At 39.1% G+C, this 27,389-nt stretch overlaps 2 protein-coding genes and 1 long non-coding RNA gene across 7 annotated transcripts in view; 1 reads left to right on the top strand and 2 right to left on the bottom strand.

The window, feature by feature from the left end:
- amot (angiomotin) overlaps positions 1-12,220 on the top strand; it is a 42,759-nt gene extending 30,539 nt beyond the window's left edge. Inside the window, exons 7-12 of the mRNA XM_063011015.1 lie at positions 708-853; positions 2,404-2,553; positions 4,646-4,836; positions 5,312-5,748; positions 7,910-8,161; positions 8,834-12,220. Coding sequence (XP_062867085.1) covers positions 708-853; positions 2,404-2,553; positions 4,646-4,836; positions 5,312-5,748; positions 7,910-8,161; positions 8,834-8,958 — 1,301 coding nt within the window. The 3' untranslated portion in view covers positions 8,959-12,220. The remainder of the gene's footprint in view (positions 1-707; positions 854-2,403; positions 2,554-4,645; positions 4,837-5,311; positions 5,749-7,909; positions 8,162-8,833) is intronic.
- LOC134330075 (uncharacterized) lies at positions 3,533-5,371 on the bottom strand. Its single transcript, XR_010014970.1, has 3 exons — positions 5,297-5,371; positions 4,600-4,708; positions 3,533-3,687 (listed from the first exon to the last, which is right to left on the bottom strand). It is a non-coding gene; the product is annotated as an uncharacterized LOC134330075 (long non-coding RNA).
- A 115-nt stretch (positions 12,221-12,335) lies between the features above and the next one.
- Positions 12,336-24,771, bottom strand: LOC134330074 (mitochondrial fission factor homolog B). 5 transcript variants are annotated; one of them, XM_063011018.1, is made up of 8 exons: positions 24,678-24,771; positions 21,873-22,079; positions 20,861-20,985; positions 20,392-20,486; positions 16,873-17,046; positions 16,183-16,248; positions 15,879-15,954; positions 12,336-14,811 (listed from the first exon to the last, which is right to left on the bottom strand). In XM_063011018.1, exons 2-8 carry the CDS (start codon positions 22,063-22,065, stop codon positions 14,680-14,682), a joined length of 861 nt encoding a protein of 286 aa, XP_062867088.1. In that variant the 5' UTR covers positions 22,066-22,079; positions 24,678-24,771; the 3' UTR covers positions 12,336-14,679. The 5 variants fall into 5 exon arrangements, with proteins under 5 accessions (XP_062867088.1, XP_062867086.1, XP_062867089.1 ...); XM_063011016.1 differs by lacking the exon at positions 24,678-24,771 and adding an exon at positions 24,002-24,090; XM_063011019.1 differs by lacking the exon at positions 24,678-24,771 and adding an exon at positions 22,155-22,208.
- Between the last annotated feature and the right edge of the window lie 2,618 nt (positions 24,772-27,389).

The raw sequence follows: 27,389 nt of genomic DNA, 5'->3' as shown, positions 1-27,389 counted from the left end.
TGAATAGAATTTAGGTCCATCATTAGATGTTCTTTCTCTGTTTCTAATTTAATACAGTTAAACAGAATGTACAAGCCACCGCCTACAGTTTTTTTTCTATTTATTTCTGCATTTTCTCCCTTTTTCTCCTGATTTAGCATGGTCAATTTGTCTTCCGTTGCTGTAGGGAGAGTATATTTACTGCTCACGTGCCCTCTGACGCCTCTATCCGCTAACCAGGGTCCTTGCACAGCATTTGAAGACCCCACCCACTTAGTCCGGTCATTTACCCACCCAGCAGACACGGTGGCCAATTTGTGTCTGCTGTAGGCACTGCCAATTGTGCCGGTAGATGGCACCCAGACGACCGGTAGCAGAGCCGAGATTCGAACTGGGAAAAATCTCAGTCCATGTAGGGCAACTCTGGAATAATAATTAGACATACTGTTGTAAAGTATGTTAGAGTAATAATGTAGCCATGTAATCAAGAGTACATTCATTTTTGTCAAAACAGTTTTGTCTTGTCAAGCAAGAAATTATTTATTAAAGAACTCATGTAAGAAGCAAATTTCCCTTTTTTTCTATTTTACTTGTAGTCATTCTTTAGACCAGAGTACACCACTGACCACCAGCCAATCTAAGGACTCCTAAATGCTGTTAGTTTCACAGTTTGTTTCACAGTCCTAAAAAATCTGAGACATGCTTTACAATCTTTGATTGCTTCACAGATAAAGAGACGCAGCGGGAAAAGGAGAAACTTGATATAGAGCTCAACGCACTACGCTCTACCAACGAGGACCAACGCAGGCACATTGAGATCCGTGACCAGGCCCTGAACAACGCTCAGGCTAAAGTAGTCAAACTGGAGGAGGAGGTGAGCTCACTGCTATTCAGCTGTGGCCTGTTCTACATATTTCCCCTGCATACGAGGGGACAGAATTTCATGTTTGCAGTAAAGTCTGGGAATAATTATCACAGTTGCCGTAAGGTCTCTGACAGTGGTTTTGCATGTTGGGCCCTCTTGTGGACAATTTTCACCTTCAAGCCAGAGGCTGCAATGTCTGGTTCAGTTTAAAGCTGAACGAGATCTCAGAGGAGCTCTGTGGAATTTAGGGTTTTTCTCTTTTGCTGAGAGGGTGCTGAGTCATAAAGCTGTGCAACAAGGAAGGCTTTGTTTGCCATTGTTCATACTGCGCGAGAGCTCAGATTTCAGCCTATTCCTTCATAGTTTTTGGATGAGCCAAAGTAAAACGTTATTTCTTATTTAAAAGTATTGGATATTTGTTGGAAAGGTTGAAGTAGATTGTTTTTTATCATGTTACAATATGGAACGAATTGTCAGTGCTTTTGATTAGTCACAAATATCCCACCCATGCAGCTGACCACAACAGAACTTTTGCTTGATAATCCCTATGGACTTTGAAGTTGTTCCAAATAACAACAGCGCTGCAGTTAAGATCTTCAAGCTCGAGTGGGCTGCTGGCCATAAGCTTCACCAAATCCAAACCAAACGGCCCTTAGCCGCAGTGGCAGTGTTAAGCTTATTAATGGGACGTATAATCAATTAATATTTGGTTATATATATAATTAATAATGTTTTATACGCAAGGCCTAATTTGAAACTTTTTAACATCTTTTTGTAACATCAGTTTTGTACCTGGTTAGCCCTTGCTGTCAAATTCACTTGACAATCTGGTGCCAAAACATGACTTGCAATTAATATAAGCTGTATGTTTAAAAAAAACTATTTTACCAAGTAATATTTACATTTTCATATCTATCCAAACAGCCACTTTCTCCTAATCAGGGTCAAAATGCATCTAAACCCTTCATAAAACACTGGGTGCAAAGCTAGACTATACCCTGACCAAGGCAACAATCCACTGGATTGGATTAAATACTTATCTTGTTAATGTTAAGTCGTTACTTATGTACACATGTACTCAGCCCATTACCGTAAACTCTCTAGGCATGTTTGGAACAGTTGGAGAATCTTTTTTTGGTTCATCTGGCGTGATCCCAGATGGCCTGCTGGCAGGTGCTAGACAGCTTGCATAGACCACTATTCCAGAATGCACTGGCCTGCTCCACTTTCCTGTCACAAACAGACGCTTGTTCACCAAACAAAGCCATGAGTTATTTGCCATGAAAGAACTTGAAGATGGCAGGGTTTTATTTCAGCCCGCCCATTTATCGAGCCAGATTTGTCCATAAAGAAACTGCATACATCTGGTTTTTTCTGCTTCTTCTGTGTCATGCAGCCCCTGAGCTAAATCGGGCCTTTGATTTGGACTACAATTATAGCTGCTGGTGGATTTTAAAGTAGTTTTTTCAGGGAGGAATTTGAGGGGCACAAGGAGGGTATTGTAAGGGTTGAGGAAGGAGAAGTAAAGCTTACCTGCCTTGTCTGTTATGTGTGTGCAGCTTAAAAAGAAGCAGGTCTATGTGGAGAAAGTAGAGAGGATGCAGCAGGCTCTGGCTCAGCTTCAGGCTGCATGTGAGAAGAGAGAGCAGTTGGAGCACAGGCTACGTACTCGGCTGGAGAGAGAGCTGGAGTCGCTCAGGATGCAACAGGTAAGACACGGACCAAGAGTGAAGAATGATGAAGGAGAATGTGGCCAATATGTTTTAGTCACGCTTGCTCTATAATGCCAAGTTCAGAGATTGCAATTTTAGGCCCAGTCAGGACAAATTTAAGTGAGATGCACGTGTGCTCGTGTAATATTAACTGTTCAGTAACAATGTTTACACAGCAACAACAACAGAGAACATGCTTGTTTTCACCAAGCATAAATGTTTTGCATGAAATAAAAGAAATATACTATTTTTAAATAAAAATGGGGTACAGGAGTCTATTACGTCTTATGTCTGTTATGTCTTTGACTCCCAGCGGTGCCTGGTCAGGTGCTCTACAGACACAACTGGCATTGTCTGTGGGAGGGAGGGCCTACTCCAGATTCACTTTGTTGCCACTGCAACTGCTACTTTTACTGCATTTTCAAGGCACTGGCACAATCTAGTTTTTGTCCATGCCTTAAAAAGGTTAGGTTAACACATTTTTAAATGTGTCAGTTTAACATGGAAAATGGCATTTACACTAATCTGTTGCCACAAAGACATAATAATAATAATTATAATAAATTGATTTAATAAAGCAATAAAACACCTGAACTTGAATTAGAAGGGGTGTCTATATTCTTTTGGCCATGAAAATTATGAAGATATAATGGGGGCTGGATGTTAAATAAAGACAAAGTGTTTGGCTCCTGTACCAGCAGATTAGGGTACTTCAATTTGAATGACTGGTGCTACCATCCTGTCAAGCTTTGGGATCATGTTTTCTACATAGCAACACGGTTATGTGTTTTCTGGTTATGTGATCAATTATGTGAAAATTCCATGATTAAGGAATGACAGAAAGCCAAATGCTGATTATACTGTTGGATTTGGCTCATTGTAACAGGACTCACTTCTAACACTTGTCAAGTTCTGTGATTGAGTTTTTGAAAGTAGTGTTTTTAACACACAGACACACTAAATGATCCAGCAGACCGTTTAGGATCTCAGCTTTAGACAGCAGGATCCAGTTCTCCCACAGGACATGTTGCATTTTTCCAGTTCCATTCCACTCTTCCTGTGTGTCCAATCCAAACGTCCACTGGTCCTTTCTGCATGACCCTTAATCTGGGGGAAAGGTTGCAGCTCACCCTGTGTGTGAGAAAGTAAAAGAAATGAGAAAAAGCAAACAGCTGTGCTTCTCATTAGGGGCCCCAGATGTTAGACCTAAACTTTCAAGAGTGTTTATAACCTGAAAACCTGGCCTGGCTTTTATACAAGCCACTGACTGATGGATAGCTGCTTCACATAAACATTTGACATATATAACCTATACACTACCTTAGAAATAATGAAGTAATGTATTAAAGTCAGTTTGTTAGGGAACTAATTGACGATAAAATATGATTTTGTACTTTAAATATTGTAACTATCTCTCACTTTAAAACATAACCAATTCTTCACTGCACTGCTTTTTTGACCAGACAATGGCAGATATAAAATTACAAAAAGCATAGCAGGTTCCTGTGCACTTCACCTGCTGCTTGGTCAGCTATACAGTAAGCACTGCTGTTGCTTTTTTGCATTTTCCAGTAAATTTTTCCCAACACTACACAATTGTCGACTGCATCTGTTTACAGTCCCACAGAGAGCCACACCATGTATGAAGAGAAACATGCTACTACACAAATATTCCACCACAAGTGCAGGAGCCTCAACCAGACAGCAGAGGTCACAATTATACAGCAACAATGAATCCCAGTAGGCTATAAATCCCACCCCCCCTTTCCCAGTTTAACTGTTTGGGTTCCCGGTTAGAACGATGGCAAGGGTTTCAAAATTAAGAGCTTGATAGATGGATGGAGACCGGAGTGCCTTAATAATGTCATTTTTAAAGGCACATTTGTGTACAATGCCTAGATATTAGTTGGACATGTTTTTTAAGCAACACAATGTATCTTACTCTCATACAATCTGGTTACTGTTAATGAACAAAACAGCAAATATTCCTGCAGCCTGTTTACCACACCCATAGCATTGTTAGAAAGTTAAAACACGTCCTACCCTTCTGATTATCAAGCATCTTTTTCCCTCTTTCCTGGTTGCACAGAGACAGGGAGGCTCACAGAACCCCCCAGGTCCTGAGTACAGCACGTCAGCCCTGATGGAGCACCTGCGCGAGAAAGAGGAGAGGATTTTGGCTTTGGAAGCAGACATGACTAAATGGGAGCAGAAGTACCTAGAGGAGAGTGTGATGAGACAGTTCGCCCTGGATGCCGCTGCCTCTGTCGCCACACAGAGGTACCTTCATACATACACACACAAGCCTAGTGCAAGCATTCAAAAAAGAAGAAACTCCTAAAATAAAAAAAAGACATGTCAGCAATTTTATTGGGCGGCACGGTGGCTCGTTGGGTAGCACTGTCTCCTCACAGCAAGTATGTCCTTGGATCGGTTCCCATGTGGAGTGGTCTGGGTCCTTTCTGTGTGGAGTTTGCATGTTCTCCCTGGGCCTGCATGGGTTTTCTCCGGGAGCTCCGGTTTCCTCCCACAGTCCAAAGACATGTAATTGGAGATACTAAATGAGATACTAAATTGTCCATGACTGTGTTTAACATTAAAGACTTGAACTGATGAATCTTGTGTGACCAGTGATTACCTGTCCTGTCGTGAAGGTAACCAAAGTGTAAAACATGATCCTAAAATCCTAATAAATAAATAAATACAGCATTTTCATCTGTAAATAAACACTGAGCCCTACCTCTTTCTCCTATAGGGACACTTCATCATCCATGATCAGTCACTCGCTCAGCAGCAGCTACGACACTTCAGTGGAAGCTCGCATTCAGAAGGAGGAGGAGGAGATCCTCATGGCAAACCGCCGCTGCCTGGACATGGAGAGTCGCATCAAAAACCTTCATGCACAGATCATTGAGAAGGACGCTATGATCAAGGTGCTGCACCAGCGCTCGCGTAAGGATCCCATTAGCAAGGTGGAAGGACCATCCGTCATGCGTCCCTCCAAGTCCCTCATGTCTATAGTCACAGGCTTAGGCACACTGGGTGGTTCAAGCACGCTGGGTGGCTCAGGCACCCTAGGAAGCTCTGCCACATTGGGCAGCTCAGGCCTATTTTCCCACTCGCTTGGGCTTAGTGGAAGCAGCCCAATCACAGAGGAACGGAGGGAGGACCGCAGCTGGAAGGGCAGTCTGGGTAAGAAAGTCCCTAATAGACTACAGCTGTAATTGATGGTGTTAAGGCTAATCAGCTTGACTCAACAGTGCAAGAAAATTCATTTTTGTTCCTTTTATTTATTATATTAAATTGGCTGCTAGTGCTCTGCTGTTAGTTTTATCTGTTAGTTGTGTCTTAGGTTAAATTCACTTACGTATGTAAAGTGCTGTGAAAAAGTATTTGCCCCTCACCTGGACAAGTTGTCCAGGTCCTGCTGGAGTACAGCAGCTCCAGACCATCACACTTGTCTTCCAAAATGTTCCACCTTTGACTCAGTTTCCAGAATATTATCCCAAATGTCTGGGGTGTCATCTATATTTCTTGGCAAATGTGAGACAAAGCTTTGTGTTCCATTTAGTCAGCAGTGGCTTGTTCCCTGCAACTTTCCCATTCCAACTTTTTAATCCCATATTAATATGCTGTACAATCAATATACCGTCAAATTTTACCCCTCAGCCACTTACCTATATACAGTGTATCACAAAAGTGAGTACACCCCTCACATTTCTGCAAATATTTCATTATATCTTTTCATGGGACAACACTATAGACATGAAACTTGGATATAACTTAGAGTAGTCAGTGTACAACTTGTATAGCAGTGTAGATTTACTGTCTTCTGAAAATAACTCAACACACAGCCATTAATGTCTAAATAGCTGGCAACATAAGTGAGTACACCCCACAGTGAACATGTCCAAATTGTGCCCAAATGTGTCGTTGTCCCTCCCTGGTGTCATGTGTCAAGGTCCCAGGTGTAAATGGGGAGCAGGGCTGTTAAATTTGGTGTTTTGGGTACAATTCTCTCATACTGGCCACTGGATATTCAACATGGCACCTCATGGCAAAGAACTCTCTGAGGATGTGAGAAATAGAATTGTTGCTCTCCACAAAGATGGCCTGGGCTATAAGAAGATTGCTAACACCCTGAAACTGAGCTACAGCATGGGGGCCAAGGTCAAACAGCGGTCATACAAGGTTTTCCAGGACAGGTTCCACTCGGAACAGGCTTCGCCAGGGTCGACCAAAGAAGTTGAGTCCACGTGTTCGGCGTCATATCCAGAGGTTGGCTTTAAAAAATAGACACATGAGTGCTGCCAGCATTGCTGCAGAGGTTGAAGACGTGGGAGGTCAGCCTGTCAGTGCTCAGACCATACGCCGCAAACTGCATCAACTCGGTCTGCATGGTCGTCATCCCAGAAGGAAGCTGACGCACAAGAAAGCCAGCAAACAGTTTGCTGAGAACAAGCAGTCCAAGAACATGGATTACTGGAATTCCCTGTGGTCTGACGAGACCAAGATAAACTTGTTTGGCTCAGATGGTGTCCAGCATGTGTGGCGGCGCCCTGGTGAGAAGTACCAAGACAACTGTATCTTGCCTACAGTCAAGCATGGTGGTGGTAGCATCATGGTCTTGGGCTGCATGAGTGTTGCTGGCACTGGGGAGCTGCGGTTCATTGAGGGAAACATGAATTCCAACATGTACTGTGACATTCTGAAACAGAGCAGGATCCCCTCCCTTCGAAAACTGGGCCTCATGGCAGTTTTCCAACACGATAACGACCCCAAACACAACCTCCAAGATGACAACTGCCTTGCTGAGGAAGCTGAAGGTAAAGGTGATGGACTAAACCCAATTGAGCACCTGTGGCGCATCCTCAAGTGGAAGGTGGAGGAGTTCAAGGTGTCTAACATCCACCAGCTCTGTGATGTCATCATGGAGGAGTGGAAGAGGATTCCAGCAGCAACCTGTGCAGCTCTGGTGAATTCCATGCCCAGGAGGGTTAAGGCAGTGCTGGATAATAATGGTGGTCACACAAAATATTGACACTTTGGGCACAATTTGGACATGTTCACTGTGGGGTGTACTCACTTATGTTGCCAGCCATTTAGACATTAATGGCTGTGTGTTGAGTTATTTTCAGAAGACAGTAAATCTACACTGCTATACAAGTTGTACACTGACTACTCTAAGTTATATATAAGTTTCATGTCTATAGTGTTGTCCCATGAAAAGATATAATGAAATATTTGCAGAAATGTGAGGGGTGTACTCACTTTTGTGATACACTGTATGTTCTAAACTGGGTTTTGAGTTTTGCTGTATATGCTTGATGCTTCATGTCCTTATTGGTTACAGGTGTGTTACTGGGACCAGAGTTCAGAGCTGACTCTCTGAGGACAGAGTCCATCTCATCATCACCGTCTCCAGTCCTGCCCTTAACCCCCATGCCAGCTGCTACCCACTCAAAGACAGGCAGTCGGGACAGCTGTACCCAGACAGACAAAAGCCAGGAGATGAGCAAACCCAGCACCCCGGCACTACAGAGCGTAGCAGCTAGCAACCGCATCAGCAGCCCTAGTCCTATTTACATCCCAGACCGCATCGCAGGTACCTTATTTCTGTATATGCTTTCTGTGTAGTAAGGATGTAGACATTGAAGAGTATTATTTAGGTTTGTATGCTGGTGTCAGTTATGCCCATATTACACACAAGCTGATGAACAAACAAATTAATCATAATCATGTCACATCAGAGTATCTTTAAAAAAAAAAATCAAACCAGTTTGCAGCTTTGGTGGGATTTAAATAAAACAGTTGCAGCACAAAAATCATCAAACCACAATGAGATAGAGGCCTTTGCACAAGAACAATAGGCAAGAGGTTTCAGAAGCACTTGATATTTAGGCAGAAGGATGTTCCACCATGTAGTGAGGGTTGGGATTGAATAAGAGAATTTGTCTCTGGACATTTGTCTCGAGGACTAGATGTCTACCATTTAAACTCAAAATGTTGTCAACTTATCATAATTGCTTGTATGTATCAATAAATATTCTTTCATTGTTTACGAAGACTTCTTGTTGTATATTTCTATAAAATTCTTTACACATCAGCCTAATACCTTTTAAACTGAGAGGGTTTGAATATTTGACTCCAAATGTGTGTGGTAGATTTAGTTCATAAAACGGCTTATAAACACATATAAGAAAGATTAAGCTAATAAAGTGCTTAGTATTTACAGGTTGTAATGAGAGCTAAACTGTAAGTTTGTTTTATTTTACAGATGTGCCAGTTTTCCACAGCACTACGTTAGAGAGAAGAGCTCCAGTGCAGTCCCATCCTCAGCAGCCCCTGCCTCAACCACAACAACAAGATATGGAAATTGAGATGGTGGAAATACTTATTTGAATCATGTAACATGCACTCACTCTCACAAACCAGGTGAAGGATTCCATTATGTCTACAAGTGCTTCGGCCAAAACGTCGTTCGGGGACTGTTAGAGAGTGTATTGAAATGCACTACACTTTTAGTGATATTTTATGCATTGTATAGAATAAAGGCCTCAGTATATGTTTTGTAAAACATTTTGTACAGTATTCTATAGTGGCATTTGTATACCCTTCAGAATTAAGGACCAAATGTATTGGCAAATGTTTTCTGCATTTATTGCACTACTTTTTAGCTTTCAATATTATTGAGTAGATCTTTTTTGTAGCGCACATAGACCAATGTTATAAAATTTGGCACTTGAGTATACGATAGAATGGTATCTAGTGGAAGAGTTGTTACATGTAAATACTGTATCTAAATACTGTTCTAAATACTGTTCTAAATACTGTAAGACACATGTAAGATAAAAGAAGAACTGAATGTGTACGGCCCTGTGAACCTAATAGGCACTGTCAGTGTAGGACCACAGTGTTAAAAGACTTAAGGACTCACAGAATTGCTCTGTGGTCCATAATCTTGTTGTGCTGTGTGTGCAAAAGTGAACGGACCCAACTGGCTTTGGGTTTGTTGTTGTGTGTGGTGTGATGTGAGTGAATGTGGTTTTAGGGTTTTGACCAGTAAGTGTCCTTCTTTCCACTCAAACTGCAGACTTACTGTGCTTACACACCAGACTTCATAATGTGGTGAACTAAAGCATTCAATTCATGTGCTATAGCAATATCCATTTCACATTTTTTACACAATGGTTACTATGAATAGATTGCTATGTATAGTACTAATGGTTTTAGGCAGTGGTGTAATGTGTGTGGCAAACAGACTTAAGTCAGTGTTTTCAGTTTTCCAGGAACAGTACAGCTCAGTTTTTGACCAAAGTTTACAGGAACATTTACAGGACCGCATAATTTACCAGTAATTGATGCATTGTTAAAGATGTTAGAGCTTAACGTGCTATAACAAAGCCGCATGGGCACAGAAACTTTGTTTAAATAAGAGTGTTGGAAGCACTTAGGCTTGATCCGCTTTTAAATACATTTTTGCGCAGGTAACATGTGGTAACGGTACACTACTTATCAGAGAAACTAATACACAACAACCCTTCAAAATATGACAATAAAATACACCAAAAGTATATGGGCACCTGACCCGACTATGAGTTGGACATCCCAGTTCAAAAAACAAGTAGTACTAAAATACAGTGAACTCTATGTCATTCTTTCAGCTATAACAACAGCCTCTTCTGAGAAGACTTCTCACAAGACTTTGAAGTAAAAAGAGCATTTGTATGGTTGGGCACTGATGCTGGTCAGGAAAGCCCCCAGTTGGTGTTCCAGTTTATTCCAAAGCTGTTCAGTTGGGCTGTGGTCAGGCCTCTGTGCAGGCCACTTAAGTTTCATTAAACCAAGCTTTTCTTTATGCCATGCTGGAACAGAAAAGAGCCTCCCCTTTTAGTTACAAGCATAGGTCTATAATTTCCTATGTACAATTGCAATTGTTGTGGCTGATAAACATGAATTTAAAAATTAGAAGGGGTGTCCCAATACTTTTGTCCCTATAATCTGCCCGATTTTGCCAAAATTCAGTGGCGAGTAAGAATCTGTAGCGTTGGAACCTAGTGTGCTCATCTAAAATCCACCACTAGGATGATGGCAGAGGACACAAAACTCATGTATAAAACTCCACTTTAATTACTCACTCTCATTTACCCCATTCCCCCAGAACAGCTGCTGTTATACAGAATGTCTTTTTAGCTCCTTGGTATTGGTGGTCAAATTTTTTTATTAGCTGAGCCCTAATAAAAACTACAATGCCAAATCACAATAATGAAAAGGGTTCCTGTGCTTCTGAATTATGTAACAGCAGTATTATGAATACAGTGGAAACCACTTCCAAGTGGCATGATCAGTCTGGCTGGATACTGGAGCTGACCCATTTAAAGATGATCAAAATGTTCCTATTTTCTACAGAAACTAGACATTTTCCTTATTTTTGCACCAGCCTGCAAAAGGAATTTAAAGATTGAGATATTCAGTACAAATAGTTTCTGCAGTTTTCAGTTGGAATCTCTGATAGAGTTAGAGAGAATCTGTAATATATTAACAAATATATAATAGAATCACATGGTCATGTCCCAAATGTACGTTTAAAAAAAAAAGAAAAGAAAAAAAAAGACACCAACAGTATCAGTAATATGTAAATGTACTCATTGTCTGTAGCAGTATGAGTTTTGTTAATGCTATTTCACTGACTTATCCATGACATATACATGTTCTGTATTATATAAACTGGTACTTGACATTTCCTGGACTGATTTGCCCAAATGTTTACCAATATGAGCACGTTTTTTAAGTTGTGATTTTAGGATACACTTAAGTCATTTCAGCATTGTTTTACCAACCACTAAGCCACAAACCGTGCCTTACAACTGGCGTTTAGAAAACCAGACTCATTTCTTTACTTGTACATTTAACATTTCCGGCAACTTCTTTAACTTTGGGCACAGACAATAGACCCAAGAACTGTTGGCTGAATTTTGGTTGGGACCAGTCTGCAATCTTTACATTTGCATGAACTAGAAACGTCTACAACAAATGTCTACAATTTATTGTCTAGAAATGTCTACAATTTTTCTTTGAGAAAGGTGCCTTACTTTTTCATATATCATGTACATTTTATCTGTCTATAGTGATTTACCTGTATTGATATAAGCTGTACAGCCTTTCATTGTAAAGATCAGTTTAATACCATGCACTGGTCACTAAAGTCATTCCAATGTTTTTTTTCCTTTCCTTTTTTTCCTTTGTCCACTGGTCCCACCTAAAGTTCAGAATTATGTTATTCATCTTGATGGTCTTGCAACTTCTGTTACATAAAAAGTGTTACATTACGTTTCAAAGTGTGTTAGTCCAGCTCAGGATGGCATTTAAAAGATCTAATAATGTCTTGCTGGTTTGAATTTCATACAGCACATACCGGTCCAACAATAACTATTTCCCTCCTTTAAATAAGGACTTTTTTAAAATTGTTGTATTGGTTTCATCACAATGTGTGTACCCTAGCTGCTGCTTAATATTATTACTGTACAATCATCCATTCAACCAAGATATTTTCTTCAATCAAATATTTTGTTTTACGAAATTCATCTCATACAAATCATTTGCAATTTGATGTTTTTATTTGGTTTCTCCTCCTGAACATGTTCCAAATAACATTTTATTATTGATGCAATTTAATTTAAATTTGTACAATATTTACAATAAATAATTATACTGAGCAACTAGTTGTGATTCACTGTTTATAACATTGGTTGCATGTATTGAGATTTCAAGACACTGAATCTTTATTTACTTTTTAATATCAAGTTCATTTTTTATTTCAAGTTCATTTTTCTATAGGGACAAAGCCACAACCATAATTAAAAAAAATGACGTACATGGATACTAAAGCAAAAGTGTATTTACTTAAAAAACTACACAAATCTGACAGATGTGCGTTCTGCCCGACCCGTGTTCCTGCATTGCCCGAGGACTCGAGTAAAACCAAACCTGCGACGACCCAGACCAGGATAAAGCAGTGGTAAAACATGAAAATAAAATGACTTACATAAATCAGAATATAAAACATGCATCATGCTCCCTGATAAAATAGAGTGATTATGCTATGCAGTGAATAATCCTGTGATCAGTTGCTGCTACTGCCACACAACTTAATACATGAGTAGTGTATTATTTTAAGTAAAACATATACACACATATATGCTACACAAGGAAAGCCAAAAGTTGGTATTTAATATACCAAACAGCTTACCTTAAATATGAATATATAAGAAAGAGATAACGTAATTACAATATTGACACTTTGCACAAAAGAAAACTTGGAGCGATGAATTCTCTTAATGGCTTACAGTTTGCCATACGTACTTTAGGGTTTTATAATATTCAGTTGGTTCCCAGTATAATGCTCAACATGTGTGGGTTTTTATAAAAACAAATATGTTTATAAAATCTATGAGCTCAGTCAACAATTTTATTAGGGGGAAAAATTCACTGATCTCACGATTTTAGAGTTTGTTACAAAATAGTTATATGGGTCAAGAAATTTAAACTTTTAGCAGAATTTAATCATTTTCATGTTGGTAATTTTTAAATTTATTAACTGTAAATTTTGATCTGAAAATGAAAGCATGCTTTATCACATTGCACTGATGCATTTTACTTCCACACTAACTGTTCTCTTTAAAATCTCACCTCTGCCTCAGTCATCACCTCCATGCACTGACAATAAACCTGGCTGCACTGTCTCATCCACCTGATTAAAAAATATATATCATTTCTAGTTTTTTTTTATATTTTTAATACAATGAATACACACTCTGGAAAGAGAACGAAAGCCTACTGTCTGCACTACTAACATCTCCATCTAAAAATCTCACCTTTTCCTCATTACTTTCATCTCCCTGCTCTGGCTGCACTGTCTGATACAAAATATCAGTCAGATGCGTCTCTTGACTTTATTTTTAATGTTTTAAAACGTCCTCAATCACACTTACATTTGGATGCTGAAAAAAAACATTCAAATGTCAGACTTTCTGTTTTAGTTGCCATTACATAAATATATCAGGTTTACTAAAGATAAGCTGTTTGTAGTAAATTAGCACACTGATGTGACACGCAGACACATACATGTTTAAATGTAGAAGCTTTGCTCAATGATTGATGAAACATTTTACAGAGGTGTTTAACTTTGCCCATCTGGACTTTCTTATCTGCAAGTCTCTCTTACAGCTCTCGCTATGTGGCTGGTGTCCTCTCTCCACGAAACAGCAGAAGCTGTCCAGGATTAAGAGAAGGACACCCAGACTGAACTGGTGGGCAAATCAGCAGCTCCTCTTTCCTCCTGCCACAGCACCCAAGCATAATTCTCTTATGGGTGATTAAAAATAACATGATTTAAAAATAATATTCATTTTGACCAAATGTAACAGCCAGGAGATAACATCACACGTTTTATAAAAACTGAATCACAAGGATGCTCTGAGCAGGAAATACTGGGGTATTTTAACCAGTCTGTGCTTTAAAGGGGACATGTCACTCGCCTCTATCCTTCCACATTTTAAGCCTATGAAGTGTATTAATTAACTAGATTAAACCTTAATATCAAGCTCAGACAATATATACATTTTCCAAATATTATAAATGCATAAACAAGTTTCCTTTTAAAATTTTAATTCAACTCAGTGCTTTCATCTGACCAGTGCATTTTCAGTTCTTCAAAAACCCCTTTCTCTCTTAAAACATCAAATGTAAACTACAAAGCAAAGCTACAGTCACTGTCACTACATTCACTATCTATAGTCAGCCCTTACCATGACCGGGGGATCCTTCAGCAAGATAATTTTTGTCATTGATTTTTCTATTTACTATTTACGTCTAAAGGATAGTAGTGTTGGGTTACTGAGCATTCTTGTGACTTTCCTCGCATTCCTGCATCCACTGGGGTTAAAAAGCTAAACTCACTCATGGGACATGGCTGACTCCTGACACAAAAGCTCCTCAGGTCACAGAAAGGTCCTATGCTGAGGGCTAAAACACACACGCACACGCACACACACACACTTCAGTAGCTGCTGTTAGCCCTACTAGAGAGGACATGAAGGAATGTCCCAGGTGGCTTCACAGCTTTTATCTGCGCATCCAGAGCCAGCCGTTGATCATGAAGCCAGAAAGTAGCAAAGAAAAAAGCAGCAGTTCGTTCTGTTTGCGTTCAGCGTTCTGTCTTTCCAGTCCTGCTATTCGTCTGTTCATCTTCATCATCTGCCAAAGCAAAATAAAGGAAGGATAATGCTTATAGGAGCTTTAAGGATTAGATCAGTATTCAAAACACAGTGGTTGATTTTGTTGATGAAGGATTTTAGCGCCCTCTAGTAGTTGCTTTGCAAATCACATGATCATAAATACAGCTCCTTGTTCTCACACACAGTGGGTGAGAATCTGTAACAACTACAGAGACGTTTTTCTGTTTCAGTGTTGGCATAGTTACTCTGACTTATCTTTCTAGTATGGGAGGATGTTTGCTATGTGTCAGATTTAATCACAGCCTCTGGTCATATTCAGTCCTGTATAAATCACTTCTCTTCTAACATAATCTTACATTAAAACGTATAACAGTTTAACATTAACAAAATAAATAAGCTCAGCATGGTAGATTTGAGATATGTATTCGCTCCAGTGGTTTTCAAACTTTGTGGCACAAATTGTAAAGCGAGTGCCCCACAGCAATATCCTGTATGTCCTAAAGGTCTGGGTTTCATCCTGGTTTATAATCAGTGTCTGATGGTTTTAGCATGTTCGCCGAAAGTCTGCATGGGTTTCCTGCAGACACTGTGAGTGAGCGGATAAATGATTGTAGGCTGCCCTTTGTTTTATTGTTGCCCAGTCTAGGATGTACTTCTGTAATGCATTCAGCATTTTCACATGGCATTGGACCCATTCCAAACCCACAAGCATTACTGAGGAGTTTGCAAGGCACCAATCTATCGCTGGGCTCAGGCCAACCCCGCCTCCAGACACAGCCAATCATGTCTGTATAGATGCCCGGCTGACTGGGTAATAGTACGCTGTGCCACCCGAGTGCCTTAAAATTAATTTAATTTATTTAATACACCTGTTGGTAACGTGTGTTCCTAAAGCACTCAATAACTCGTAACTCAATAATTAGCAGGGGTGTCCACATATTTTTGCCATATCAGCCATCCAGTTCCAGCTAAATTATAAGTTTGTGTAACTTAGTTAGGATAATTTCACAAGCAGACACACAAGATCAATGAAAGGTCAAAATAAGAAGGTATAAAAGCAAGGTACAGAGGATCATTTGAACTGACCTGTCTTCGAAGTACCATGAATTCAACATTGGTTCCACTTTCCTCCTCAGGACTGAGCCAGAGCTCTTGGACGGCACTATAGGACGGATGACAGCAAAAAGAGGGGAAAAAAGCTCAGGTTAAAGCTTTGCTTGGTCTACCCACCTGCATACCACTGCTAGTAAGCTTGGTTTCATGAATAAACACAGATATGGAACCAGCACAGAAAATACAAGATAAAACAGCTCAAACTAACAGTTAACATTGTCTATTTTTGAGCACTGTTCAAACCAAATTACTAACAGAAAACAAATGCTTTGGTCACCTTTTCCTGGTCTGACCAGTGTGTTCTTTGAGTGGTTGAGATGTGGGGGTTTCTGGGAAACCAAACCTTTAAACATAAAAAGAGAGAACCAGGCCCAAATTTCTGGCATTGAATTTGCTAGCATTGGCATTGAATTCTAAAATCTATCACAGCTTTAGCAAGCGAAACAAAGTGTTAGTTGAGTGGCCAACTTGGCAAAAATGAAAACGCTGTAAATGACTGGACTGACAGTCAGCAGAGGTCAGTTGAAGTTTTATATCTACATAACATATAATAAAATGCAGCCAGAAGTATAAACACCCAAACCAGCCAACAATCAGAATCTGTATTGTTAGTAGTTTTAAATAAATGTTTGTATTAGCCACGCATTTTCATACTGGTGTATCACGATGTTAGTTACGTAAATAAACTGCATATCAGGTACGAGAACTTGTTAGTGGGATAAAACAGGCAGTGATCTGATTATTAGTGGAACAAACAGTGAAGCAAGCAGGATTAACTAGATGCTTCTATGGAGCGGAGAGGAGTGAAAACATACAAGGATTGTGTTAGTGACAGCTGTTGCAAGGTGCACGCTTGCTCTCCAGGATGTAGCATTACACATACACACATCACAAATACAACACTGACAATGGTGTTACAAGGCAAGAGATTGTTTAGCAGCCAAAACAGGAGAGGGAGGCATGTCACCTTGAGGCATATTTTTGGGTAACAGTCTGAAGGATTCTGTGTGAGGCCTGCTGGCCCAGCTTCTTAGCAGCCTGCAGCACGCTTTGGGGAGACAGAAGGTTGGGCGCAATTGCACTGAGCCCAGGGGGTACGGGCAGGAGTGGGTCTGAGGGTACTGTAGGCACCGTTTCAGCACTGTGTTCACAGTGGGTGGGGTAACAGATGAGAGGTCACATACAGGACACACAAGATGAGTATTACCATTATTTAGAGCAGATATGTAACAACAGAACACAATCATCAGTAGCATCAAACATGTTTTTTTTCTAAACTAGGGAGGAGAAAATGGGCCAAATTCCTGACAAACATTCTATTGTTTCAGTTTTAATTCTACAATGGTAATTGTAAGAAAAAACTTGAACACTGGAGTCAGATCCCCCTTGTCTAGATGTCATTTAAGTAATAAAGATCTACAGTAAAGAAATGCTTAATTCTAGTACTTTTAAATGTTATCAATCCAGAATATTTATAATAATAAATGAAAGCGTGAAGTTATTAATTCAATCAAATTTAATTGATCAACCGCCAAGAACAGTAAGGAAAACTCAAGGAAACTTGATTCTGCATGGCAGTTGGTCCAGCTGTAACAGCCGAAGCTTTCTAAACTCTGCCCTCTAGTGGTAGCTTTACAACTTGCAAAACGTGCATATCAGAATACTGGATCATGTGTATTGGAGCTTCTATGCTTTTTAAAGCATTTATACAGTTCAAATAATGAACAGTAAAACTATTAGACTTTAAAATCACAAACGGTGAAGCTGTTTGCATCACAGCGGAATCTGTACATGTACAGTGTATCACAAAAGTGAGTACACCCCTCACATTTCTGCAAATATTTCATTATATCTTTTCATGGGACAACACTATAGAAATAAAACTTGGATATAACTTAGAGTAGTCAGTGTACAACTTGTATAGCAGTGTAGATTTACTGTCTTCTGAAAATAACTCAACACACAGCCATTAATGTCTAAATGGCTGGCAACATAAGTGAGTACACCCCACAGTGAACATGTCTAAATTGTGCCCAAAGTGTCAATATTTTGTTTGACCACCATGATTATCTAGCACTGCCTTAACCCTACTGGGCATGGAATTCACCAGAGCTGCACAGGTTGCTACTGGAATCCTCTTCCACTCCTCCATGATGACATCACGGAGCTGGTGGATGTTAGACACCTTGAACTCCTCCACCTTCCACTTGAGGATGCGCCACAGGTGCTCAATTGGGTTTAGTCCATCACCTTTACCTTCAGCTTCCTCAGCAAGGCAGTTGTCATCTTGGAGGTTGTGTTTGGGGTCGTTATCCTGTTGGAAAACTGCCATGAGGCCCAGTTTTCGAAGGGAGGGGATCATGCTCTGTTTCAGAATGTCACAGTACATGTTGGAATTCATGTTTCCCTCAATGAACTGCAGCTCCCCAGTGCCAGCAACACTCATGCAGCCCAAGACCATGATGCTACCACCACCATGCTTGACTGTAGGCAAGATACAGTTGTCTTGGTACTTCTCACCAGGGCGCCGCCACACATGCTGGACACCATCTGAGCCAAACAAGTTTATCTTGGTCTCGTCAGACCACAGGGCATTCCAGTAATCCATGTTCTTGGACTGCTTGTCTTCAGCAAACTGTTTGCGGGCTTTCTTGTGCGTCAGCTTCCTTCTGGGATGACGACCATGCAGACCGAGTTGATGCAGTGTGCGGCGTATGGTCTGAGCACTGACAGGCTGACCTCCCACGTCTTCAACCTCTGCAGCAATGCTGGCAGCACTCATGTGTCTATTTTTTAAAGCCAACCTCTGGATATGACGCCGAACACGTGGACTCAACTTCTTTGGTCGACCCTGGCGAAGCCTGTTCCGAGTGGAACCTGTCCTGGAAAACCGCTGTATGACCTTGGCCACCATGCTGTAGCTCAGTTTCAGGGTGTTAGCAATCTTCTTATAGCCCAGGCCATCTTTGTGGAGAGCAACAATTCTATTTCTCACATCCTCAGAGAGTTCTTTGCCATGAGGTGCCATGTTGAATATCCAGTGGCCAGTATGAGAGAATTGTACCCAAAACACCAAATTTAACAGCCCTGCTCCCCATTTACACCTGGGACCTTGACACATGACACCAGGGAGGGACAACGACACATTTGGGCACAATTTGGACATGTTCACTGTGGGGTGTACTCACTTATGTTGCCAGCCATTTAGACATTAATGGCTGTGTGTTGAGTTATTTTCAGAAGACAGTAAATCTACACTGCTATACAAGCTGTACACTGACTACTCTAAGTTATATCCAAGTTTCATGTCTATAGTGTTGTCCCATGAAAAGATATAATGAAATATTTGCAGAAATGTGAGGGGTGTACTCACTTTTGTGATACACTGTATATATGTTTTGTTGAGAATACATGGCATCATGTCCTAGTTTGAAGGTAAAACTCTTACTTTGCTTACATCAGGAAAAACTTTAATATATTAACTGCATCTCTATTTATTATGATTAGCATGCACCTTAACTCAATGAGTTAAAATTATGTACATATGTTTCATTTATGTAAATGTAAAAAACCCTTAGATTGCCCACCCAACATTACTTATAGCAGAAGTCTTGTAAGATTTGTCCAAACAGATGCTGACAAGTTATGATGTGATTTAGGTTGCTTTCTAACAATTACTGACAACAAGCCAGTCTGAGAGAGAAAAACAGAGGTTAACACCCACACTTATCTAGCTTGCTTATTTTCATTTGGTTCTGAGAACAGTACGTTCTTCATGACTGTGTAAAGAATGCAGGAGGAAATGGGATTTTGGACTCTGATGTATGATTTCAGAGAATGCTATTAATATAAACATGTGAATTATTCGATAAATACCCAAATGCAGTATTGATCAAATAAAATTTAATAATGATTATTTAGAAGCTCGGGTTGCGCAGTGTGGTTAAACTCGCTAGCACACCACTGCACAGTGTGCAAACTCAAAAGAGTTCTCAGCAGAGCCACTGACCAAGCCGGGCATCTAAAAAAATATTGGGTGTGTTTGAGGGAGGGTTAGGGTTAGTGTAAGGTCGGACTGGTCTGGGCACTGCGTTGAGGATGGGGGGCTTAACGTGGATCATTGTATGCGAGTCTCTGTGTGGAAACCCATCACTGACAGGTGATAAGAAGTGGGGAGAGAAGGGGGTGTGTAGTGACCCAGCTCTCCTTGATCAGATTAAGGGATTTACAATCAGGAATTGGCAATAAAAAAAAAAAAGAGAGAAAAGGTGGGGGGCACTTTTTTGGATTATAAAGTTGATCTTATACAGACCGTCACAAAGTACATCCAAAGAAATTACTTTTCCTAACAAAGAGATACAGGCAAAGACCAAGTGCTGTGTACACCTTCTACATGTAGTATTTAAATCAATACTAATTTCCATGTACAGTCTGTGGCCTATGTAATGCTAAAATGATACTACTGCACAACGTTCGATTTACTTACACTGAAGAAGAGTGCAGTGTCTTGTTAGAGTGTGTGGGGGTTCCAGTTGGGGTCCTTCCAAAGGTCTGGTCACTATACGACCTCCGTAGTGGACTCTGAAAACAACATAGCCTACTGTTACGGCATAGTCACAACTGTTAACTTTTACAGCAGCTATAATATGAGGCCGAAAAACAGCATTTAATTAACGTAATGTAGAGAGTCACTACAGTGCCACAATAAAGCAATTACAATAAACCTGGAATACAATGGCTAATGCAAAGACAAATAATAGCAAGCAAATACTATTTCTAATCCAACAGAATGCTTATCAGGCATGAAACACTAGCCTCTTGTCTTCAGACATTCCTTACTACTAAATCACAAACAAAAACAAAACAACACTATCTTAGTTGAGTGAGTTATCTTTATGCCTTAAACGACCCTGAATTAAATAACCCAGGAGACAAAAGAAAATGAGTCAGATTACATGAACAGGCTCTTGTGTGTATGACCCCTTATTCCAGGGGCCATGCTGCAGGTCCCACATTGACGAGGCATGGCCTGAAGCAAAGCGCTGGGAGAAAAGAGGCCGTGGACTCAGGTCAGGAGCATCTGCAACATACAAACATATATTCCAAAGAAGCACCAAAGGTGGATAAATAAAATCATTAGTTAGTTGTAAATGCAGGGAGAACCAATAATGCATCAACTGATAATTTAAAGCCAACAGCACCTCGTGATCAGAAAGCAACCATTGATTACAGACTAGAGAAAACAGTATTAGTCTCCAACTGGTATGTGCTCCTATAAAAGAGGGCAGTATAATTGCACTCGACACACATATGGACTACAGTCAGAAATTGCATACCCACAAAGCCCTGACTTCAGCCTAACTGAACAGCTTTGAAATGAACTGGAACATCAATTTAGGCTTTCTTGTCCAACATCAGTGCCCAGTCATACTAATGCTCTTTTGACTGGGGGGCACAAATTCTTACACACATACTTTAAAGTCTAGTGAGAAGTCTTTTCAGAAGCGTGGCTGTTGTTATAGCTGAAAGGATCAGATAAGGGTCACTATATTTTAATACCATTTGTCTTTGAAATGGGAAGTCCAAGCTCATAGAACAGGTGTCCAAATTGGCCACTTGGTGTATTTTAATTTGACACAAATCTACTGGCTGCACCCCATTGTATAAATGTTTAAGTTATTAGTTACCAATAAAATTTTTGTCAGAACACTGCTGCTCAGCAGCGTCACTTTAAATTCAGACATAATATATCTGAATTACATTATACCTACATTACAAACATTACATTTTGATAGATTACATGCAGCCTGTTATTATTAGGTCAGTGGCTGTAAGTGGCTGGAATGATTTTACTGCATAACATTATTATACGTTTTCATTAACACCCATGTTACAGACACAAAAAGGAAACACTGGCTCTACAGTCTAAAAAGCTTGTCTGAACCACAGGATGTGCTGCTACTGCACCTATTAAGGCCAGTCTATCTGGCACATGCATGCTGTAGACAGGAGCCAGATCTTCACTCCTGGACATCCGATCCTCCACCGCACCCTGTGCCACTCCGAGCCTCTCTGGAACCCGCATTCTCTCACTGATTGCAGCTGTAAAGACCGGATCTCTAGCTGGAGAGCCCTCAACAAGATACACTGGAGCTGCCATCCCCAGCCCACAACCTGCAAAATCAGAGTTAATACAGTTGCCTGAAATTAAAGACAGACAAATATTAATTAAAAGTAAAGTTCCGTAACCTGGGCACTCGGGCACTGAAAGGCATAAACACTGCGGAAAGTGGCAATACACACCCAGCCTCTCTGTAATCAAAATATTCAATTAATAATATAAATTATATGCTTTCATCTTTGTGGCAACAGTTGGGAAAGAACCATTCCTGTTCCAGAACTACTAACCCTGTGCAAACAACGATAGACGATGTGGAAGAACTAGTGGCCTGTACAGAAGCCTGATGTTAGCCTAACTGAACACTGTTAGGATTAATTGAACTGTTTATTGCAATCGAGGCCTTTTCATCAAACATTAGTGTCTGACCTCACAAATGCACTTTTGGATAAATGGGCACACAAAAAAAAAAAATTCTTGAAATGGTGGCTGTTATAGTCGCAAGGTGTGTGGCAGGGTATAGTCAGTAAATGACATACTCTCTCCTGTTTGTTCTATAATACTCAAACAAAATTCCACTCCCTTCTGGTCTGTGTAATTTGAGTAAGAACAGAAGGAGCATCGCTCTGCATTTAATAACAACAAAAAAGATCAAAGAGCTTGTCAGGTATCATTGCTGTGACACATGATCTATGCTGCATTGATTCCTCTTATGAGTAACAGTGCTCCATACAGAAGTCAGTCCATCAGTATACACTGACAGAACTTCATTAGTAAATGAAATTGTACTTTATTAGTAAATGTTGAACACAAACCTCTAAATGTAATATGTACTAACTACTTTCAATAAAAAAACTCACAATATTTATTACTTATTTATCACTCCCACCAAGAGGCAATTTCAAGTAACCAGATCATTTTATTGTTTGTTTTTTGTCAAAAAGGTGGGAGAGTACCCAGTGAAAACTCACACAAAAGCAGAAGGAACATGCAAAAGACAAAGATCAAACCCAGGTACCTGGGACCAGAGTTATTTTTGCTTGTAGTATGGTTAGCTACATTTATTTAAGGATAACTTCACTGTAGCTGAGCTATTTTAGAAAAGTAACATGAGCCAAATTTGTAAAACAACTTGTAACAAAGCGGCAGCTCGTCAAATGGTCCCAATCCCCTGTGGAAAGTCTTACCTACATTTAAGCCTATATTTATTTGCTTTAGGAGTCAATAAAAAAGAAACGTTTAGTAATGTGGTCTATGGTCTGTTAACTTGATGTAAACATTCACTTAAAAATGTTCACCTGCTGCTGTTTTTTTTCTGTTTAACACTCACAGATGCTCCTTAAAAATGGATTTACATTACATAAGCATGTTTTGTGAATTCTATTTTTAGTTTTGTGAATAATTCATTTTATTATTGCTCAAATGATATGATAAAAATCACTGAAAAACATAAAACCTGGAAATAAATTTGTTAGACTTTTGGGACTTTTGGGGTTTTTTTTTCAGCATTTATTTAGGCTTTACAGCTTGCATTGTAGCAAAACTACTTGCATTTAATAGCAGTGCCTAAAAACAAATAATTAAATTCATGAGAATGTGTGTAGAATATACAAATGTACAAACCAGCCAACAGTTATACAATAAATACTTTTTTTGAATTTTTTTTTTTCAAGGTCTGTTTTTCTTACTTATGGGATAATTAATCTGTTTATTTATCTGTTTTATACTGTAAACATGTGGTGCGGTTTGTAATGAAGACTGATACATAAATTACCACAAAATGACACACACATTTACAGGATTTCACAAAAGCTCTTAACTAATATTGTTGTATACTTAAATAATGACATACCTTTTAATGTACCATCAACTGCATGTAGTACAATACCTTTATATCTAACCATTGTATTACTCATGTCAGTCTCAGATAGTTTGCAAAATTACATATTTTAATACATGTTAATAAAATGTTTAATACCTGTTAGGTAGCTGGTGGAAACACTGATCCTGGGAAGCCGGCCAGGTGGTGCTGTCACATTTCCAAGCCCCATAATGAGACCCTATTTATTTGTTTGTTTATTTAAATGAAGTGGCTAGCCTAACGTTAAATTTAAAAAATAATAATAAAATGTTGCACCACACCGCTAGTGTGATACATAGTTTATATGTTTTCAAATGTCCCAGTAGGTTTTGACGACCCCTAAAAGTTTAAGAACTCATTTAAAGCCAACAGGTGGCTAATTCACCAGAACTTAGTGCAGACACAGAACCTGTCAAGGCTGCACAGTCTGCGCTGCTACATACATTTTCATTAAACTTTGTTAGCCAGTAAGCTAACAGAAAACGTTTCGATATGCTAGCGTTTACAAAGGACTAAAACTAGTTTACACATCACCTGCGTTACACCAGGCAGAAATATTAAGAATAATAACAACCAGGTCTGCTTATAAAAATAAACACACTCAGTATTGTATAAATATTAGCCCATTAAGCATAAGATGCCACAGTTCAAACATATTAACGTCACTTAGCTAAATTAGCTGGTTAGCCTATCAAGTCATGAAGTGTTTATGAAGGACAACTGACACTAACAACACAAACCAAATTGAAGTTCATGCAGTGTTAGTACGCTTAATTTGCAATACAAAACTTACCATAAAGACAATTTAATCCCAATTTCACAAAATGAGTGTCACAAAACTTCAACCGACTGAAGACACAAAACACACAGAAGAGAGTCGGGTACACTCCTTGACTCACTTTAGTGAATCGATTCTATTACACTGCCTGTTTAAGTTTAGATTTACCATGGTAACCAGTGTATTTCGGGTAAATAAAACATTAAAAGTAAAGCGTTAAAACTTAAAAGATAAAAAATAAATATACATAAATGTTTTTGTTTTAATGTAAAAATTTAAATATCGGTTTAATTCATTCGTTATTCTTTAAAGGAGTCGTTCAGAGAGAATGAGTCGTTCACTAATCACTGACATGTTAAAGTGACTGAATTACATATATTTTTAGTAGCTATGTATTTTTTAATGTGTAATAATTGTAAAAAATGCTAAAACGTTTTAAGAACACAAGATCCCAGGATCAATAATTATATTGTAACATCATAATAGGCATTATAAACAAAACAACATAACATTTAATATTAAATTAATAGTAATTCATCATAATTGCATCCATATCACTAAAACATCATAAAACTATAGAGACTCCTGGTTTAGATAAGAAAGAACATGGGCAGGTGTAACAAATGCATTAATTATATTAACTGTTTACTCAGCAGTTACTTTAATATAAACTTAAACTTTATTTTTCTGACCTTTCCCTTATCCCTTATACCATTTCTCCCTCATTTTCTCTCATCCCACTCCAGCTGGTGCTCAACCACAGATCCACAGCCATAAATAAAAAACACTGAAAAGTAAGACAGTTCAGACATGTTTATGAAATGCAATTTCTTGTTGGACTTTGTGGGGCAACTGCCAAAAAATACACAAATGGTTTGAGTCACCCAAGATAGATTTTACACAATGATGCATTGCTGTGTCAGGATTGGATTCATATTGCTGAGTGTTTAAGCACGAGGCACTGACGCAGCTTTATGGCTACTTTAATTTTCAGAATGTGTTTGTGTTTATGTCCACTCTGAATTCTTCTTAAGCCAGGGCTAGTTTAGCACAGTGCACATACAGTGTATTGGGCACCATACAGCAGTCAGATGAAAGTAAAATTACTTTAGAATTCATTTGTGAGTTACAACCAGGAATTATTTTTATATGACCAAATTTTTTTAACAGAACACTTAGCAGCTAGTTGGCCTTGTGTAGTCATTTGCGTTAACATACAGACATCAAGCTGGCACCTTTAAGGGAATGAATTTATTAATAAAGCAATTCATTTTGGACCTGGCAACCATCTGTTGCATAACACTGGAAATAAGTTAAAACACTTGTTATGAGCTGCATATTGTTAAACATTTTAATTAAGACTGTGATGCATTTGATTACAAATGTAAATGTGTGTGGTTAAAGTCCTATTACAATATGATCTGGATACATGACACATGAAACAAACAGGTGCAAACTTGGTCATATTGTGCACAATAAGTAGTTTTTTTTTGTATATGATCTTCTTTTGTACATGTGGCTCAGCACTAGTCTTAGCATCATACTAATTCCCAGTGTTACTCAAAAATATAGGACCGATTCACCCACTAGTTGGCAGTGAAAAATTATTTTATACAAACTAACCTGCCAGTTAATAGGTACATCCGATGATACGTGTACCTAAACTAGCAACTCAGTGTACATATAGATTCCTACCAAGGAATAGCAGTTCATCGATTAAAACCTGAGCTACAAACAACACTGCTCATGTGTGCATAATGGTCGGGCAGTTTAAGTGACTGGTAAGGTTTAAAGCTAAGTTATACATAGTGCGTGAGTAACAAAGCAGGATGAGGACAAGCAGCATTATACTACAGTATAGCACTTAGTGAGGTCAAAAGCCACATAACATTTTATCATTTTACAAATTTCACACAGTTTTTGTTTATGCCATTATAAAAAGAGTAATAAAAGCTGTAAACAGTCAGAGAGCTTCGGGAGGTCAGTGAGGAAGGGGGAATTTGTGGTGTTTAGGGGTCTGGAATGTTATAGTATCCAGTCATTGTGCTCTCAGTAAGTTTTTTATGTATGGGTCATTCTCTAAGTTTGGTGGCAATGATGTTCTTTTTGTTTCTTTGTAGCTTTAAATGGTATTTATTATATAAATGTATTTTTCATGTTCCACCGTCGCTTCATCCAGGTCAGTGTAGTGTCTGTGTGGAGACACCCGACCAGCCAGTAGCACTGCTGGGAATTTAAACCCTGGATCCCAGCAGTAGTGTGCTAGCATAATTTAAAATCAAGCCTGTCATTTTTCTATTGCTTGAAAATATTGACTGCTTAAATTTTTTGTTTATTCATGGCATGTGTAGCATTTTATAGCCATATAAATGTAGCTGTTGTGAGTTACTCATTTCAGCTCCACGTATGGCTTGCTTACTTATATATATAATTAATAAAAATGACTTAAGTGTGGAAGTTCATTCAAAAAAATTCAAAAATCCAATTCCAAAAATAAAAAATTAAGTTTCATGATGTATTACTCTAGTGTGCTTGTGAAACCAGCGACATCAGTGATCCCAGTTTTTTAAAAGGCCATATAAAAATACAAATTAATAAGCTGTAATTTGTGGAAGTTTGTGCAGCCATGACGTAACCAATTTTTTAAAAGTAACATCTGAAGAAAAAAAAAATCAAATATTCTGAACAAAGTTCTAGACCAGGAATGAGTAGTGGCGGCTGAGTGGT

Source organism: Trichomycterus rosablanca, chromosome 16, assembly GCF_030014385.1.
Source record: "Trichomycterus rosablanca isolate fTriRos1 chromosome 16, fTriRos1.hap1, whole genome shotgun sequence".
Taxonomy (NCBI): domain Eukaryota; kingdom Metazoa; phylum Chordata; class Actinopteri; order Siluriformes; family Trichomycteridae; genus Trichomycterus; species Trichomycterus rosablanca.
The sequence above is the reverse complement of the archived record's forward strand: the minus strand, read 5'-3'. Positions and strand labels throughout refer to the sequence as shown.